We start from the raw sequence: 19,120 nt of genomic DNA, 5'->3' as shown, positions 1-19,120 counted from the left end.
ATCAGTCTATAATTTTAATGGGAGGTTTATTTGAACAGTCAGAGACAGAATAACAATAAAAAAATCCAGAAAAACGCATGTCAAAAATGTTATAAATTGATTTGCATTTTAATGAGGGATTATTTGACCCCTCTGCAAAACATTACTTAGTACTTGGTGGCAAAACCCTTGTTGGCAATCACAGAGGTCAGACGTTTCTTGTAGTTGGCCACCAGGTTTGCACACATCTCAGGAGGGATTTTGTCCCACTCCTCTTTGCAGTTCTTCTCCAAGTCATTAAGGTTTCGAGGCTGACTCAAACCTTCAGCTCCCTCCACAGATTTTCTATGGGATTAAGGTCTGGAGACTGGCTAGGCCACTCCAGGACCTTCATTTGCTTCTTCTTGAGCCACTCCTTTGTTGCCTTGTCCGTGTGTTTTGGGTCATTGTCATGCTGGAATACCCATCCACGACCCATTTTCAATGCCCTGGCTGAGGGAAGGAGGTTCTCACCCAAGATTTGACGGTACATGGCCCCGTCCATCGTCCCTTTGATGCGGTGAAGTTGTCCTGCCCCCTTAGCATAATGTTTCCACCTCCATGTTTGACGGTGGGGATGGTGTTCTTGGGGTCATAGGCAGCAATCCTCTTCCTCCAAACACGGCGAGTTGAGTTGATGCCAAAGAGCTCCATTTTGGTCTCATCTGACCACAACACTTTCACCCAGTTCTCCTCTGAATCATTCAGATGTTCATTGGCAAACTTCAGACGGGCATGTATACAGTGGGGAGAACAAGTATTTGATACACTGCCGATTTTGCAGGTTTTCCTACTTACAAAGCATGTAGAGGTCTGTCATTTTTATCATAGGTACACTTCAACTGTGAGAGACAGAATCTAAAACAAAAATCCAGAAAATCACATTGTATGATTTTTAAGTAATTAATTTGCATTTTATTGCATGACATAAGTATTTGATACATCAGAAAAGCAGAACTTAATATTTGGTAAAGAAACCTTTGTTTGCAATTACAGAGATCATACGTTTCCTGTAGGTCTTGACCAGGTTTACACACACTGCAGCAGGGATTTTGGCCCACTCCTCCATACAGACCTTCTCCAGATCCTTCAGGTTTCGGGGCTGTCGCTGGGCAATACGGACTTTCAGCTCCCTCCAAAGATTTTCTATTGGGTTCAGGTCTGGAGACTGGCTAGGCCACTCCAGGACCTTGAGATGCTTCTTACGGAGCCACTCCTTAGTTGCCCTGGCTTTGTATTTCGGGTCGTTGTCATGCTGGAAGACCCAGCCACGACCCATCTTCAATGCTCTTACTGAGGGAATGAGGTTGTTGGCGAAGATCTCGCGATACATGGCCCCATCCATCCTCCCCTCAATACGGTGCAGTCGTCCTGTCCCCTTTGCAGAAAAGCATCCCCAAAGAATGATGTTTCCACCTCCATGCTTCACGGTTGGGATGGTGTTCTTGGGGTTGTACTCATCCTTCTTCTTCCTCCAAACATGGCGAGTGGAGTTTAGACCAAAAAGGTCTATTTTTGTCTCATCAGACCACATGACCTTCTCCCATTCCTCCTCTGGATCATCCAGATGGTCATTGGCAAACTTCAGACGGGCCTGGACATACGCTGGCTTGAGCAGGGGGACCTTGCGTGCGCTGCAGGATTTTAATCCATGATGGCGTAGTGTGTTACTAATAGTTTTCCTTGAGACTGTGGTCCCAGCTCTCTTCAGGTCATTGACCAGGTCCTGCCGTGTAGTTCTGGGCTGATCCCTCACCTTCCTCATGATCATTGCACCTCCACGAGGTGAGAACTTGCATGGAGCCCCAGGCCGAGGGAGATTGACAGTTATTTTGTGTTTCTTCCATTTGCGAATAATCGCACCAACTGTTGTCACCTTCTCACCAAGCTGCTTGGCGATGGTCTTGTAGCCCATTCCAGCCTAGTGTAAGTCTACAATCTTGTCCCTGACATCCTTGGAGAGCTCTTTGGTCTTGGCCATGGTGGAGAGTTTGGAATCTGATTGATTGATTGCTTCTGTGGACAGGTGTCTTTATACAGGTAACAAGCAGAGATTAGGAGCACTCCCTTTAAGAGTGTGCTCCTTATCTCAGCTCGTTACCTGTATAAAAAGACACCTGGGAGCCAGAAATCTTTCTGATTGAATGTTGACATGCGTTTTTCTGGATTTTTTTGTTGTTATTCTGTCGCTCACTGTTAAAATAAACCTACCATAAAAAAAAAAAAAAAAAAAAAATATATATATATATAGACTGATCATTTCTTTGTCAGTGGGCAAATGTACAAAATCAGCAGGGGATCAAATACTTTTTTCCCTCACTGTACAGTTGAAGTCGGAAGTTTACATACACTTAGGTTGGAGTCATTAAAACTCGTTTTTTAACCACTCCACAAATTTATTGTTAACAAACTATAGTTTTGGCAAGTCGGTTAGGACATCTACTTTGTGCATGACACAAGTAATTTTTACAACAATTGTTTACAGACAGATTATTTCACTAATAATTCACTGTATCACAATTCCAGTGGGTCAGAAGTTTACATACACTAAGTTGACTGTGCTGTTAAACAGCTTGAAAAATTCCAGAAAATGATGTCAAGGCTTTAGAAGCTTCTGATAGGCTAATTGACATCATTTGAGTCAATTGGAGGTGTACCTGTGGATGTATTTCAAGGCCTACCTTCAAACTCAGTGCCTCTTTGCTTGACATCATGGGAAAATCAAAATAAATCATCCAAGACCTCAGAAAAGACATTGTAGACCTCCACAAGTCTGGTTCATCCAAGGGAGCAATTTCCAAACGCCTGAAGGTACCACGTTCATCTGTACAAACAATAGTACGCAAGTATAAACACTATGGGACCACGCAGCTGTCATACCACTCAGGAAGGAGACGCGTTCTGTCTCTCCTTGGAGAGTTCATCAATGAGCTTGACACCTTGATAAGTTCCTTTCCTGAGGATGGCTCACCCCTCACAGTTCTGGGTGACTTTAACCTCCCTACGTCTACCTTTTACTCATTTCTCTCTGCCTCCTTCTTTCCACTCCTCTCCTCTTTTGACCTCACCCTCTCACCGTCCCCCCCTACTCACAAGGCAGGCAATACGCTTGACCTCATCTTACCTAGATGCTGTTCTTCTACTAATCTCACTGCAACTCCCCTCCACGTCTCCGACCACTACTTTGTATCCTTTTCTCTCTCGCTCTCCTCCAACACTACTCACTCTGCCTCTACTCAGATGGTAATGCACCGTCGGAACCTTCGCTCTCTCTCTCCCGCTACTCTCTCCTCTTCCATCCTATCATCTCTTCCCTCTGCTCAATCCTTCTCCCGCCAATCTCCTGATTCTGCCTCCTCAACCCTCCTCTCCTCCCTTTCTGCATCCTTTGACTCTCTATGTCCCCTATCCTCCCGGCCGGCTCGGTCCTCCCCTCCTGCACCGTGGCGACTCATTGCGAGCTCACAGAACAGGGCTCCGGGCAGCCGAGCAGAAATGGAGGAAAACTAGACTCCCTGCGGACCTGGCATCTTTTCACTCCCTCCTCTCTACATTTTCTTCTTCTGTTTCTGCTGCTAAAGCCACTTTCTACCACTCTAAATTCCAAGCATCTGCCTCTAACCCTAGGAAGCTCTTTGCCACCTTCTCCTCCCTGCTGAATCCTCCTCCCCCTCCCCCCCCTCTGTGGATGACTTCGTCAACCATTTTGAAAAGAAGGTTGACGACATCCGATCCTCGTTTGTTAAGTCAAATGACACTGCTGGTCCTGCTCACACTGCCCTACCCTATGCTTTGACTTCTTTCTCCCCTCTCTCTCCAGATGAAATCTTGTGACTTGTGACGGCCGGCCGCCCAACAACATGCCCGCTTGACCCTATCCCCTCCTCTCTTCTCCAGACCATCTCCGGTGACCTTCTCCCTTACCTCACCTCGCTCATCAACTCATCCTTGACCGCTGGCTATGTCCCTTCCGTCTTCAAGAGAGCGAGAGTTGCACCCCTTCTCAAAAAACCTACACTCGATCCCTCTGATGTCAACTACAGACCAGTATCCCTTTCTTTTCTCTCCAAAACTATTGAGCATGCCGTCTTTAGCCAACTCTCTTGCTATCTCTCTCAGAATGACCTTCTTGATCCAAACCAGTCAGGTTTCAAGACTGGTCATTCAACTGAGACTGCTCTTCTCTGTGTCACGGAGGCTCTCCGCACTGCTAAAGCTAACTCTCTCTCCTCCGCTCTTGTCCTTCTAGACCTGTCTGCTGCCTTTGATACTGTGAACCATCAGATCCTCCTCTCCACCCTCTCCAAGTTGGGCATCTCCGGCGCGGCTCACTCCTGGATTGCGTCCTACCTGACAGGTCGCTCCTACCAAGTGGCGTGGCGAGAATCTGTCTCCGCACCACGTGCTCTCACCACTGGTGTCCCCCAGGGCTCAGTTCTAGGCCCTCTCCTATTCTCGCTATACACCAAGTCACTTGGCTCTGTCATATCCTCACATGGCCTCTCATATCATTGCTACGCAGACAACACAACTAATCTTCTCCTTTCCCCCTTCTGATAACCAGGTGGCGAATCGCATCTCTGCATGTCTGGCAGACATATCAGTGTGGATGACGGATCACCACCTCAAGCTGAACCTCGGCAAGACGGAGCTGCTCTTCCTCCCGGGGAAGGACTGCCGTTCCATGATCTTGCCATCACGGTTGACAACTCCGTTGTGTCCTCCTCCCAGAGTGCAAAAAGCCTTGGCGTGACCCTGGACAACACCCTGTCGTTCTCCGCTAACATCAAGGCGGTGACCCGATCCTGTAGGTTCATGCTCTACAACATTCGGAGAGTACGACCCTGCCTTACACAGGAAGCGGCACAGGTCCCAATCCAGGCACTTGTCATCTCCTGTCTGGATTACTGCAACTCACTGTTGGCTGGGCTCCCTGCCTGTGCCATTAAACCCCTACAACTCATCCAGAATGCCGCAGCCCGTCTGGTGTTCAACCTTCCCAAGTTCTCTCACGTCAACCCGCCCCTCCGCACACTCCACTGGCTTCCAGTTGAAGCTCGCATCTGCTACAAGACCATGCTGCTTGCCTACGGAGCTGTGAGGGGAACGGCACCTCCTTACCTTCAGGCTCTGATCAGTCCCTACACCCAAACAAGGGCATTGCGTTCATCCACCTCTGGCCTGCTGGCCACCCTACCTCTGCGGAAGCACAGTTCCCGCTCAGCCCAGTCAAAACTGTTCACTGCTCTGGCACCCCAATGGTGGAAGAAGCTCCCTCACAACGCCAGGACAGCAGAGTCACTCACCACCTTCCGGAGACACTTGAAACCCCACCTCTTTAAGGAATACCTGGGATAGGATAAAGTAATCCCCCCCCCCCCCCAAGCATACTTCCAAAGTTGTAGCAAAATGGCTTAAGGACAACAAAGTCAAGGTATTGGAGTGGCCATCACAAAGCCCTGACCTCAATCCTATAGAAAATGTGTGGGCAGAACTGAAAAAGCATGTGCGAGCAAGGAGACTCAGTTATACCAGCTCTGTCAGGAGGAATGGGCAAAAATTCACCCAATTTATTGTGGGAAGCTTGTGGAAGGCTACCTGAAATGTTTGACCCAAGTTAAACAATTTAAAGGCAATGCTACCAAATACTAATTGAGTGTATGTAAACTTCTGACCCACTGGGAATGTGATGAAAGAAATAAAAGCTGAAATAAATCATTCTCTCTACTATTAATCTGACATTTCACATTCTTAAAATAAAGTGGTGATCCTAACTGACCTAAGACAGGGCATTTCTGCTAGGATTAAATGTCAGGAGTTGTGAAAAACCGAGTTTAAATGTATTTGGCTAAGGTGTATGTAAACTTCCGACTTCAACTGTACATAACTTTAAAAAATATATTTTCCACTAACCCTACCACTCCTCCCCTAATTGGAGTAAACTAATGGACAACACTTAGGCTTCTACTTCCAGCTTATACATACTATATATATATTTTACGGACACAATCTATTTTACAATAGTTATCTTTTGTTTTTACTCCTGTCCTTTCGCTACCCTTATGGGGGCCCATAATAAATAAAAATACCCTCAACCCCTCCCATCCATTTCTGAAGACCATCCATTTTGATTTCTATTGACCATATATTTTTAACTTGTGCTGTTCCACAAAAGTTCTGAACCTTCCTATTCTCATAGTTTCTACAGATTGTAAATTTAAAGAAACATTTTTTGCTAAAAGTATTATATCATTGACCAATTGTCTATGACTTAACCCAGTAGTGCTATCTGCAGTTAGCTCCAGGTAAATGTTGCAATTATTCAGCCATTCCTGGACCTGCAACCAAAAACAAGCTACATATGGACAGTACCAAAACAAATGATCGAATGATTCGGTCTCATCGCAGGAAAATCTGCAGAGCTGGGATGGTTGTATCATTCTATTGGTTGCATGAATTATGTATAATTTTAATTGAAATATTCTAAGTTCTGTATCCGGCGTCATTTTGCTTATCAGTTCATAACCATGTGCCATGGAATCGGTACATCAAATCTCTTCCCAACTATTTTGCAATCTATATGGCACAGCTGTCAATTTATTGGTCCTTAAAACAAAACTGGTACACTTTATCACAGTTTTGGTCTTTATTGCAGGGCCAACAGACAAGTTCCTTAGGCATTCCCCCTTCCTCTTTTTTTGTGTTAATGCTGCAATCAGTTGGTTGTAATTTTGGGTAGAGCAGACTTCTCCATATATTTTTGTTAGCTGCATGTGTGACATAACTCCACCAGTCCTATTTATGCTATAATTTACAAAGATTAAACCTTTTTTTATATATATATTTGAGTTGAACCACAATATGTTTTATTTGTTCTGTCTTTTCTGGTGGATTCAACTGAAATTGCAACCAACTTTCTATGGCATGTTTTAAAAATAGCAATATTCTGGAGATTATTTATTTTTCAAATAACCTAAAGAGGTTGTAATCTGAATAAAGGGAAAAAGGCCATTCCTGAACATGTGGTGAGACATTCTTACTAATCTGCTAGAGAACCAGTTCGGATTTAAGTATAACTTTTGTATGGTTGACTCCTTTAGTGAGAGGTGTAATGCTTGAATATTTAAATAAATTTCTACCCCCACAAATTCATATTCATTATATAAATAGGCCCGTTTAATTTTGTCTGGCTTGCCGTTCCAAATAAAATGGAATCTTTTTTGCTCATATAATTTAAGAAACCGGTCACTAGGTGTAGTCAAGACCATAAGCCAATTGGTAAACTGGGATATGACGAGAGTTTATCGGGGAGATTTTTCCAGACAGGTATTTTCCTTCCCATTCCTTCCCATGGTAGCAAGATCTTATCTATTTTTGCAAACTTTTATTATTTTTTGTTGTTGTAAGAATTTAATTTATTTCGGGATATGTATACAGAGTACGTCCACATCACCGTCAGACCATTTTATTGGTAAACTACACGGTAATGTAAAAGTAGAATTTTTTTTAGTGATCCAAGATGTAACATAGTACGGTACACATCATAATTTGGTTGTAATCCAGAAGTATCTAGATCCTCTGAGGCTGTGGATCCAAAATGTGGATTTAAAACAACACATGAATCATCAGCTTAAAATGACACATTTACATTTAGCAGACGCTCTTATTCAGAGCGACTTACAGTTAAGTGAGTGCATACTTTTTCATACTAGTCCCGCCGTGGGAATCGAACCCACAACCCTGGCGTTGCAAACGCCATGCTCTACCAACTGAGCTACACGGGGCCCACCTTTGTTTTTAAAGCCCCGGATACATCAATATTCTTAATATAATGTTATAGTACATCTATACTCTTAATAAATGTTATAGTACATCAATATTCTTAATATGTTATAGCACATGAATACTCTTAATATAATGTTATAGTAGATGTAGAAGTCTTCTAAATACACATTTCAAAATAAGGCTCACAAGGCATAAAACATTCCTCAGACAAGGATTCAGGGTGAGTTTTATTATTATAATATCAGTAAACATGCCCATACTGCCATATGCATTGACGGTCTAACCTCTGCAGTGCTTCATAACAGCGTTACACCCCTATAACAGTAAACATGCCCATACTGCCATATGCATGAGCCATCAAGTACGTTGACGGTCTGGCCTCTGCAGTGCTTCATAACACAGCGTTACACCCCAACGGACTAAAGGACCGTTCAGATTTACACTAACCAAAACGAGACTGAAGCTTTTATTTTGGAGGTACGGTACAGAAAAGATGAGGATTTTTTATTTTGAAGTGACGTACGGTACGTAGCCTTGGACAGGAGTATCATAAATACAGGTTTCTCTGTTCCCCTTCCCCTACCAGCAACTCCTGTTACCCCACTCTCCTCTTCCTCACCCTCCTCTTCCTCCTGGGGGTATTAACAGGGGTGGTGGTCTGGTACTCGCTTCCTGCAAGGGGAAAGGGGGAGGAATCAGTAAAAGGAGGATGACAAATGTTTTCAAGGGATGAAACAACCTACTCACCATTTCAGAGAGGTAATCGAACGATCAACTTACAAAATGAGAACAACTGCACTTGCAAGTGGTATTTTTGACAGCCTACTGCAAAGCAGATTGGGATAACAATGATTCTCCAGCCTAGTGACTGCTAGCTGTAGACTTGACCTATCACAATGAACCAGCCACTGAGGATAGAACCAGAAGACAGGGAACATTCTGGCAGCGAAGACACTGGACCTGTCACCCCTCCATAACATACAGTACAGGTGAACAGGGAGACGGCGTGCATGCCAAGAATGGAGGTTTAAGTCAGGTATTTGGACTGTACCTACTGCAAGGATTGAGGGATATCTGGAACAATAAAAGATATGTGCAGGATGTTTGTCCTCACCTGGGAGCGGACTTGATGATGTTGTCGACACGGAGGATCATCTCTGCAGCCTCCGCAGCAGACAGCAGAACCTGTCTCTTCACCTGGAAGCTCTCGGTCACCCCCATCTCCGACATGTCACCAATGGTGCCCTGGTTCATATCTGAGGGACAGACAACAGACAGAGACATAAGCCTAAGTGTGATGGTGCGATGCATCCGACTTGAGCATTCAAATCTGTTTTTAATTCATCTGGCCCCCGTTCAAATAAATGATGGGAAGAAGAAAAAAGTAACAGGTCACAAACAGGAAGGAGAATGAGACACAGGCCAAAGCTAGGTCTGAAACATCTAGGAGTCCAGCTATAGTAGACTGCACTCACTCAGACCCATGGTGGTCTTCCCCTCCTGGTGAGCAGCTCTCAGCTGGGCCACCAGATCCGCACTGTCGTAACCGGCGTTGTCTGCGATGATGGTGGGCAGCATTCTAAGAGCTTTGGCGAAGGACTCCATGGCCACAGCCTCTTTGCCTGGCGTCCTGAGGGCCAGGTCTGTCACCACCTTAGCCATCAGCATCTCAGAGCAGCCTGGAGGGGACAGCAGCATGGTTATTCTCACAGTGGGTTCAGACAGTACAGGGGGACTATTTCCCCCCCACGGTATCCACGTAAATGGGCAGTGTGTATAGCCCCTCACCTCCTCCGTAGACGGTGCGTGTTTCCTTGACGGTCTGAGCCAGGACACAGAGGGCGTCATGGAGAGATCTCTCAGCCTCGTCCAGGATCTGCTGTGTGGCTCCTCGCAGCACCACGGTACACGCCTCACCTGGGAGAGGAAAAACAAAAAAAGAGGAAGGAAGGAAGAGAGGAAGGAAGGAAGGAAGGAAGGAAGGAAGGAAGGAAGGAAGGAAGGAAGGAAGGAAGGAAGGAAGGAAGGAAGGAAGACCAAGAAAAAAAAAGAAACATGGTCAGTACTTACAATCAGAGAAAACACTACGAAGACAAAGTCTGACCATCGAGCCCTTGTCCTACTATAAATCATTTCTAAAATCAGCCCGTTATGTTGTATCATCACTGACCCATGGCCACTCCTGAGAAGTGGATGAGGGTGTCCTCTCCGATCATCACCTCCTCTATCAGCTTGCAGTGGCCCAACTTCACCAGCTCAGGGTGGTCGAAGGTAGATGTGATCTCTCCCCCGGTGACGAGCGCCAGGCGCTCCACTCCTGAGAAGTCCGCGTGTTCTATGGCCATGACACCTGCTGCCGCAAACAGCTGCTCTGGGTAGTTGTAGATCAGCTGTCTGTTGATCCATCACTATCGGTTACTAACTGACTCAACTCACCCACGCATGCTGGAAACACCTTGTTGAATGGGTGTACTTCTACTTATTAAGTGTGTATTCTACTGTATCTTAGTCCATGCCGCTCTGTCATTGCTTGTCCATATATGTATATATTCTTAAATCCCATTCCTTACCTAGATTTGTGTGTATTGGGTACATGTTGTGAAATTGTTAGATATTACTGCACTGTCGGAGCTAGAAGCGCAAGCATTTCGCTACACCCGCTATAACATCTGCTAAACACGTGCAGGTGACAAATAAAATGCGATTTGTACCTGTTGATGAAGCAGTTGATTCCGTGCTTGAGGATCCGCTCCACCTTCTCCTTCATCTTCTCTTTCTCAGCCGCCTCGATCTCCGCCACCTTGGCCGTGGAGTCCACACGCACTCTGGAGCCAAAGATCTGACAGCGGATCACACAGCCGGTTGGTTAGAAACGGGACGGGAATTTTCATACGTTTCCACGACACTTCTTAGAGGCTAATAAGGAGGTGAGAGTATCGGGGGGACGGATTTAATTCCGATTCTGTAAAAGGCGAAATTCAAAATGTTCCTTGTTGCTTTTCAAAAGAGAAAAAATTTGGAAATGGGAGTTTCAGTTTACTTCCTGAATGGATCAAGAATGGATCGTCTGTAACCCCAAGAGAAAAGCATATAACAAGACCAACCTTGATCTTATCAGTGTCCATGCCAGTGTTGGAGATGAGAATGTTAACGTTCTCTAGCCTCTTGGGCTGATTCACACCAATCTTCTTGTCCAGCAGAAATCCTACAAAGAGAACAAAGAAACACATGAAGCTACATTAGACACAACACAGAGTAGATGTTTGAAGAATCTGTCCTCTAACCAAGAGTGGTTTGTTTATACGGTACACTAGTTTTGTGCACAAACGCAACATTAGCTGTAATGACCGTCTCATTTAGCCAGTTGTTGCATCTGCCCGATATTGATTTAGGAGGTTATTAACCAGTTATAACAGCACAGTATGAAGCTGCTAAACCTTCTCAATCCTCCAAGAGCACTGGGTCAGACTAGAGTTCTCTGGACGTATTCATTAGGTCACGCCGTAGCAAAGGTTTTGCAACGTGGGGGGGGGAAAAAACTGTTTCTTATTGGTCAACTTCAGGTAATCCCTCCCCTGTTTTCAGTCAGTTTTCTTCCGTTTGGTACCTAATGAATACCACCCAGATGAGACCAACTGCCGTTTTCTGTCAGAGGCAGAACACGCATCAGCACCCCCCAGTCGTCTCACCTTCGTCCAGGTAGGAGTCGATGAGGCTGCCCCCCAGCTTCTTGATGACGTGGATGGCTTCCAGGTTGCCTGAGCTCTTCAGCCTGAGCACAGCCTCCACGGCCAGCTTGGCGAAGTGGTCCTTGTGGTGGGTCAACAGCTTGGAAGACAGGGTGGTGCGGGAGATGTTCAGAAGGTCCTCCTGGAACTTCACCTGGTCGTTACTGAGAAGGGGGAGGGGATGGTCATTTTCACGGCTTAGCAACGTGATGTGTGAAGTCTTTCTTTATGGCTTTGGATGGGTAATCACGCTTCTATGTAAGAGTTTATTAAAAACTCAGAACATCTCATGACATTAGCTGAGTTCAGTTCTGTGCTAGTTACCTCGTAGTTAAACCTGCCATTATATTCTAGAAATGCTTCATCAGTGTAGGCCTACCCATGGTCCACAGCAGCCTCCTTCAGGGCCTCCCGGGCTGCCTGGGTTGCCTTCCTCCAGCCAGAGATGATGATCTGGGGGTGGATCTTCTTGGCGATGAGGAGCTCAGCTTCCTAAAAAGACAGACACCAGGGTTATATTCATTTGGGTACACCGTAGAAAAACGTTTTGCAAACGGGAAACAAGCATTTCTTATTAGAGCATTGATAGCTAAAGGAATAGTTACCAAAACAATGCACTTTAGCTGGTGGTGATAAAGGTTTTACTTTGAAGAGTTAATCACTTCACAAGTAGATAGCTATGTGAAATACAGTATTAGCTAGATGTGCTAAAGTGGTTAAGTAATCATCCACTCTTACCCTGAGCAGCTCAGCAGCCAGTACTGTGACAGAGGTTGTGCCGTCTCCAACCTCATCATCCTGGGTCTTGGACATGTCTGGAAGACAGGAGGACTAAAGGATCAGAGGAGGACTAAAGGATCAGAGCGGGTCCTGGACATGGCTGGAAGACAGGAGGACTAAAGGATCAGAGAGGGCCTTGGACATGGCTGGAAGACAGGAGGACTAAAGGATCAGAGGAGGACTAAAGGATCAGAGAGGGTCTTGGACATGTCTGGAAGACAGGAGGACTAAAGGATCAGAGAGGGTCTTGGACATGTCTGGAAGACAGGAGGACTAAAGGACAACAACAGTGTCCAGAAAGACAGCATAGCACTGCCTTGGGGAGCAGCATTATACCATGTGCAGGCCTTTCCTGTATTTCTCTACAACTACATAGTTAAACTGGTGAACATCAACACTCACCAACCAACTACATAGTTAAACTGGTGAACATCAACACTCACCAACCAACTACATAGTTAAACTGGTGAACATCAACACTCACCAACCAACTACATAGTTAAACTGGTGAACATCAACACTCACCAACCAACTACATAGTTAAACTGGTGAACATCAACACTCACCAACCAACTACATAGTTAAACTGGTGAACATCAACACTCACCAACCAACTACATAGTTAAACTGGTGAACATCAACACTCACCAACCAACTACATAGTTAAACTGGTGAACATCAACACTCACCAACCAACTACATAGTTAAACTGGTGAACATCAACACTCACCAACCAACTACATAGTTAAACTGGTGAACATCAACACTCACCAACCAACTACATAGTTAAACTGGTGAACATCAACACTCACCAACCAACTACATAGGTGAACATCAACACTCACCAACCAACTACATAGTTAAACTGGTGAACATCAACACTCACCAACCAACTACATAGTTAAACTGGTGAACATCAACACTCACCAACCAACTACATAGTTAAACTGGTGAACATCAACACTCACCAACCAACACTTTGGCAGCGGGGTTGTCCACTCCGATGGCTTTGAGGATGGTGGCCCCATCATTGGTGACTGTGACAGTTCCCTCCCTGCCACCTCCGATAAGGATCTTGTCCTGCAAGGTGGACAGTCAATGTGAGTTTTAGCCATGCAGATGATACATTTGGTCTAGTTGAGTTTATCAAGTCGTGCTACGCATTTAGGGCCTGATTTTTCTAGCGTTTTTATAATTGCTCGTAAATGGGACTTTGGTATTAATCATTCATTGATATCACTCAGCAAGTCTGCCGTTGACACATACCATTCCTTTTGGTCCCAAGGTACTCTTCACCAGATCTCCAATGGCGATGGCACCGATGAAGGAGGACTGGAGGAAACACAAAACATTAGTGTTGCATGGTATATTAGGTACCACGGTACCAAAACATCATACTTACGATACCAACATTTTTGAATACGTTTCATATGATACTACAAAAAAAAAAAATCCTGCCCTACAGCTGCCGCCTGTTATGAAATGTCAATAAAGTCAGTTGAATATTTTAAGCAGCAGCCGCTAGTCTCTTGTATGTGCCGGTCCAACAATGTCCAGTTCACTTTCACGCACACATCAGGTGTGGAAGCTGTAGTCAGCCAACTGCATCCCCTTCCAGCCATCACTCACCTGCTTCTCTCCGTCAGCTCTTCCTGCGCATCCATTCCTCCATCAGTACTTAAAATATAATTTAGCCGCGATGGCGAGCAGGGATGCAGTCCCTAATGAGTCTTTCGTTGTTATATTGATACAGTGGATCAGTGTGCAGAGCAAGCAAAGTTGATACATTGTATATAATTTCATGAAGTACAGGCCAGTCTGAGTAGGCTCTGCAAGTTTGCTGTCACGCAGACTCAGTGCCAGACAGTACAAATAGGGCACAGTTTCGTGACAGGCATGCTTACAGCTTTACAGCAAAGAAAACTGCTCGTCTCCAACTCAAACGACCCAACAAAAACAAAACAAAAAAGAGACCCATATTACCGGAGCTACCTTTTCATCTTTCTGCGCTTTAAACACAGATTTTATATAATTTCACAAACCATGTCACGGGCCATTTTAAACTAATCCCGGGTCACTAGTTATTGGTTTGATAACAAACAACGTTGTTCAGTCATGTTACCTAGCTAGCTAACAACCTGCTAACTGGACAGTAGGTCTATAAGCCAAGGTGTGTCTGGCTGCACATACCCTTCTCACATGATGATATTTTCAAATGTACATTGTACTCGCAAAGAGTCATGGCATTTCTTTGCTTAGTGCCAGACGTGATATTACATGATATTCAAATTAGATTTTAACTTACAATCTAAGAAAAAAACGACGTGAGATCTGCATGCTTGTACAACTCGGCATGCCCTAAAAATATAATTTCAAGCCTACAAATGTTATTTTAAATACATTTCCTCGAAGAATAACAGCTATTTAACCCAAGTGAAAAGAATGTTTAAAATCCTTTCATATTCCTTCTCCTTGAATAAAATGAAAATATCCTTCGCAAACCAAGAGCAATATAACACGAGTGCTTGGTCTTCAAGCAAAGTGGTGGGCATGGTAGTGCAAGCAGTGCCGGCATGCATTTGGACTCAATCTGCTTTGATAGAGGCTAAAAGCGTCGACATTCACAGATAACGCCATTTACATTCCACTGCAATTAACCGGATACACAAGCGATTGCTGATATAACTGAATCTTATGTTTAGCATTTACTTCAGTTCACTTAGGCACGATAATAACCACTCTTTGTGATAAATGTAATGTACTGTCTCGCAAAGTATTGCTCATGACTCCCCTATTATCATCTCATTTTGTGTATCCCTCTTCAGTGAAGCTTACCCTCTATAGTGCATGTGACATCCAGTGGTCCCACTGATATGGCATATTTAAGCAATAAGGCCCGAGGAGGTGTGGTATATGGCCAACATCCCACAGCTAAGGGCTTCTCTTAAGCACAACGCAACACGGAGTGCCTGGATACAGCAATTAGCTGTAGTATATTGGCCATATACCAAAAAAAAAACAGAGGTGCCTTAATGCTATTATAAACTGGTTACCAACGTAATTAGAACAGCAAAAATATTTTTGGGGGTCATACCCGGCTTTCAGAAAAATCAGCATTCAGGGCTCAACCCACCCAGTTTATAATTCCAGTTAGAGGATGGGGACATCATGCAGCTTCTCTATGATAACAACTAGTCTGGTCTCGAGGAGGGACTCAAATAGGGTTTTGGATAGTTGCTAAAAAAGCTGGTCATTAATGTGGAAATATACTGTCCTGTTAACACTTCTGTCAAAGTGCATTTTTTTAATGAAATAACTACCTCGGTCCTAAAACTGTAATTCAGTTATGTGAGTCGGTACATAACCGACTCAATTGTCTATTGCTTTCCATCTACCACTACTTACGAGTATTTATTTTTAGTACAAATTATTACCTAGTATTTACCAAGTTAATTCATTTAAAAAATACACTATCAATAGTGTATCCCACAGTATGTGCTCTAGATGAAAGGTTAAAGTGACTGATATGAATGTTACACAAAAATGCAGCACATTTCATGATTTCTTGAAACATGGACTTCATTATTTTATCAATGTCGGAGTAATCCTTCTGTTCACACGCAGAGCATTACCTTCCAAGACATTGACTATCTCCTTATATGCATGCAGATCATGATGCAGTGTTGTCCCCTTACTGCCACAATGACCTACAGATCATGATGCAGTGTTGTCCCCTTACTGCCACAATGATCTGCAGATCATGATGCAGTGTTGTCCCCTTACTGCCACAATGACCTGGAGATCATGATGCAGTGTTGTCCCCTTACTGCCACAATGGCCTGCAGATCATGATGCAGTGTTGTCCCCTTACTGCCACAATGGCCTGCAGATCATGATGCAGTGTTGTCCCCTTACTGCCACAATGACCTGCAGATCATGATGCAGTGTTGTCCCCTTACTGCCACAATGACCTACAGATCATGATGCAGTGTTGTCCCCTTACTGCCACAATGACCTGCAGATCATGATGCAGTGTTGTCCCCTTACTGCCACAATGACCTGGAGATCATGATGCAGTGTTGTCCCCTTACTGCCACAATGACCTGGAGATCATGATGCAGTGTTGTCCCCTTACTGCCACAATGACCTGCAGATCATGATGCAGTGTTGTCCCCTTACTGCCACAATGAGCTGCAGATCATGATGCAGTGTTGTCCCCTTACTGCCACAATGACCTACAGATCATGATGCAGTGTTGTCCCCTTACTGCCACAATGACCTGCAGATCATGATGCAGTGTTGTCCCCTTACTGCCACAATGACCTGCAGATCATGATGCAGTGTTGTCCCCTTACTGCCACAATGACCTGCAGATCATGATGCAGTGTTGTCCCCTTACTGCCACAATGACCTGCAGATCATGATGCAGTGTTGTCCCCTTACTGCCACAATGACCTACAGATCATGATGCAGTGTTGTCCCCTTACTGCCACAATGACCTGCAGATCATGATGCAGTGTTGTCCCCTTACTGCCACAATGACCTGTAGATCATGATGCAGTGTTGTCCCCTTACTGCCACAATGACATGCAGATCATGATGCATGTATATTCCTTCCTCCCATTCCTCCACCTAAATCACAGGTAGGACTTTGCAAATATGAGCAAATTAGCCATTCTATGCAGTATTCTATTATACAGTGTGAAGTTAAATTCTACGCGAGTACTGAGTAGAGGTGTGAATATCAGTGACATGTTTTTTTGTGTAGCACATAATGAATGTTTAGAATATGGGAACAAGCGTAGGAGGGAAGGGAGGACACTAGGCCACTGACATTTTGTCCCCGTTGTATCGCGATACTTGGCCTGGTATCGTATCATAAGTAAAATGTTGGTATCGTGACAACATTACAAAACATTGTAATAAATGAATGGTACAGTAGAATAGCAACTATTAATGTAGTATAATATACTAACATAACATAAAGTAAACATCACAGAGCACTCAGCTCACCAGACGGGCGGTCTCAGCTTTCTCCTCGTCAGCTCCTTGCCTGAAGATGTTCACTGGGGCCATGGATAGGGACGCCTGCGAGACAGGTTAAAGATTTCAGACAACGCAATCTTGGCGTAGTCATACCCCACGCAAGGCAAACTGGTGAATGCTTGTGTAAAAAATTAAAATGTTTTGATTTGACAATATCTAGGACAATTCATTATAGGTCACAGAAATATCCATAATCATGATAGTGTCAAGATGTAGAACATGTGTAAGAAGCCAAAGGCTGCTGACATAATGTGACAGGTTTTGTGAATTATACATTGAAATGTCTAGACTCGTGCTTACATATGTATCAAATCTGGGGGGGGAAAGCAACAACGTGCCTTATTATCAAAGTCAAGAATGTACATCGCCGACCATACACGGTCATAGATGCACTTGGATGGCTGAACAACAGACGGTTGGTAGCATTGGGCTAAGGCTGTAGCATTGGGCTAAGGCTGTAGCATTGGGCTAAGGCTGTAGCATTGGGCTAAGGCTGTAGCATTGGGCTAAGGCTGTAGCATTGGGCTAAGGCTGTAGCATTGGGCTAAGGCTGTAGCATTGGGCTAAGGCTGTAACAAGGACCAGTTACTGACTCCACCCACTTCTCCTAAGAAAGCGCTAGAAGCTTTATGGCCCAAGCTAACTGCATTTTGACAAACGGTATAGCTAGCCATGTAGCCTTCATTGTTGTGTCATTGTGCAAGAACATGAAAACTTTGAAATCTGGTGCGTCATACTAATGTTAGATGGCCAAGCCCAACAACTAGCTAACTAACTAACTACAACTCCAGGGAAACAGACGTGAGACAATGTAGCTTAGTTAGCTAGCTCCACCCCATAGCAAGTTGCCAGTTTGTTTAAAAAATATAAAACGTCGTTTCTACTGCTACGTTCATTCAAAGCTTATCCAGTTTAAGGTGAAAATTAATTGTTTCTACATCGACTAATACCAGGATTGGTTTTCTGTTGATCACTTAATGCCATCCACATAAAATTACCACATGACGCTACTAGCTAACCGGCTAACTTAGCATGCTAGCTAGTTTGCTGCGTCCAGGGCCCATGTGCTTCCCCACTGTCAATGTTTCATCCGTCAGAATTAAAGAAATGAACAAAACCCATATTCATGCAAGATACTGCAAGTTTACGATCACGTTGCTTTTACTCAGCGTAGTTAACGGTTACAATCATGTCGTCAAATAAAATGTTTATAAACGGAACAAAGAGGTTCGCTTACCATGATTTCTGTGAGTTGATCGCAGAAGCCGTGCACGCACCGGGAAAGAAGAAAGCGGAGTGACGCAGCTACGTAAGGACGCGCCCAGCAAAGAAAAGGTACACTCGATTTTGATCCCCGGGGGGGCAGCGATTACACTTTTGGTACAATTTCTTTGCTCTCTCTACTGATCCGGCATTTAGGATGAGCTAAATCAACTAAAAGAGTATTGTGCAGATTGTGCAAACTCACTGCACACCCCTCGCTACTCCTCAATCCAATGCAGAAGTACAGAGTAGATCATCATCTTCAATAATATTTTTTTATAAAGTAGCCTACTATACTCAGTAATAGGAATTGGTCTTCAATAAACCATTGGGTAAGAGAACATTTTGACAAAATAAGCATAAACGTCATGTTTATACATAATGTACATAGTTGCATGTATCCCAGACAAAACACTACTGTCATTCAAACAATTTGGCAATGTTTGTAATAGAAAATGTGATAATTTGATTATTCGCCCCAGATGTGACGTTTTCTGCTT

General features: G+C 44.2%; 1 protein-coding gene across 1 annotated transcript; it reads right to left on the bottom strand.

Moving 5' to 3' along the window:
* Window positions 1-8,012: 8,012 nt before the first annotated feature.
* On the bottom strand, window positions 8,013-18,659 carry LOC311115113 (T-complex protein 1 subunit beta). The gene is made up of 14 exons (XM_084190320.1): window positions 18,595-18,659; window positions 17,325-17,399; window positions 13,578-13,643; window positions 13,280-13,391; window positions 12,270-12,346; window positions 11,911-12,023; window positions 11,493-11,695; window positions 10,908-11,008; window positions 10,515-10,642; window positions 9,974-10,197; window positions 9,592-9,720; window positions 9,279-9,482; window positions 8,918-9,059; window positions 8,013-8,475 (listed from the first exon to the last, which is right to left on the bottom strand). Exons 1-14 carry the CDS (start codon window positions 18,595-18,597, stop codon window positions 8,445-8,447), a joined length of 1,608 nt encoding a protein of 535 aa, XP_084046446.1. The 5' UTR covers window positions 18,598-18,659; the 3' UTR covers window positions 8,013-8,444.
* Between the last annotated feature and the right edge of the window lie 461 nt (window positions 18,660-19,120).

This window comes from Coregonus lavaretus (genome assembly GCF_964263955.1).
Source record: "Coregonus lavaretus genome assembly, contig: HAP1_SCAFFOLD_3001, whole genome shotgun sequence".
Lineage (NCBI taxonomy): Eukaryota > Metazoa > Chordata > Actinopteri > Salmoniformes > Salmonidae > Coregonus > Coregonus lavaretus.
Note: the sequence above shows the minus strand (reverse complement) of the source record. Positions and strands in the feature narration are given on the sequence as shown.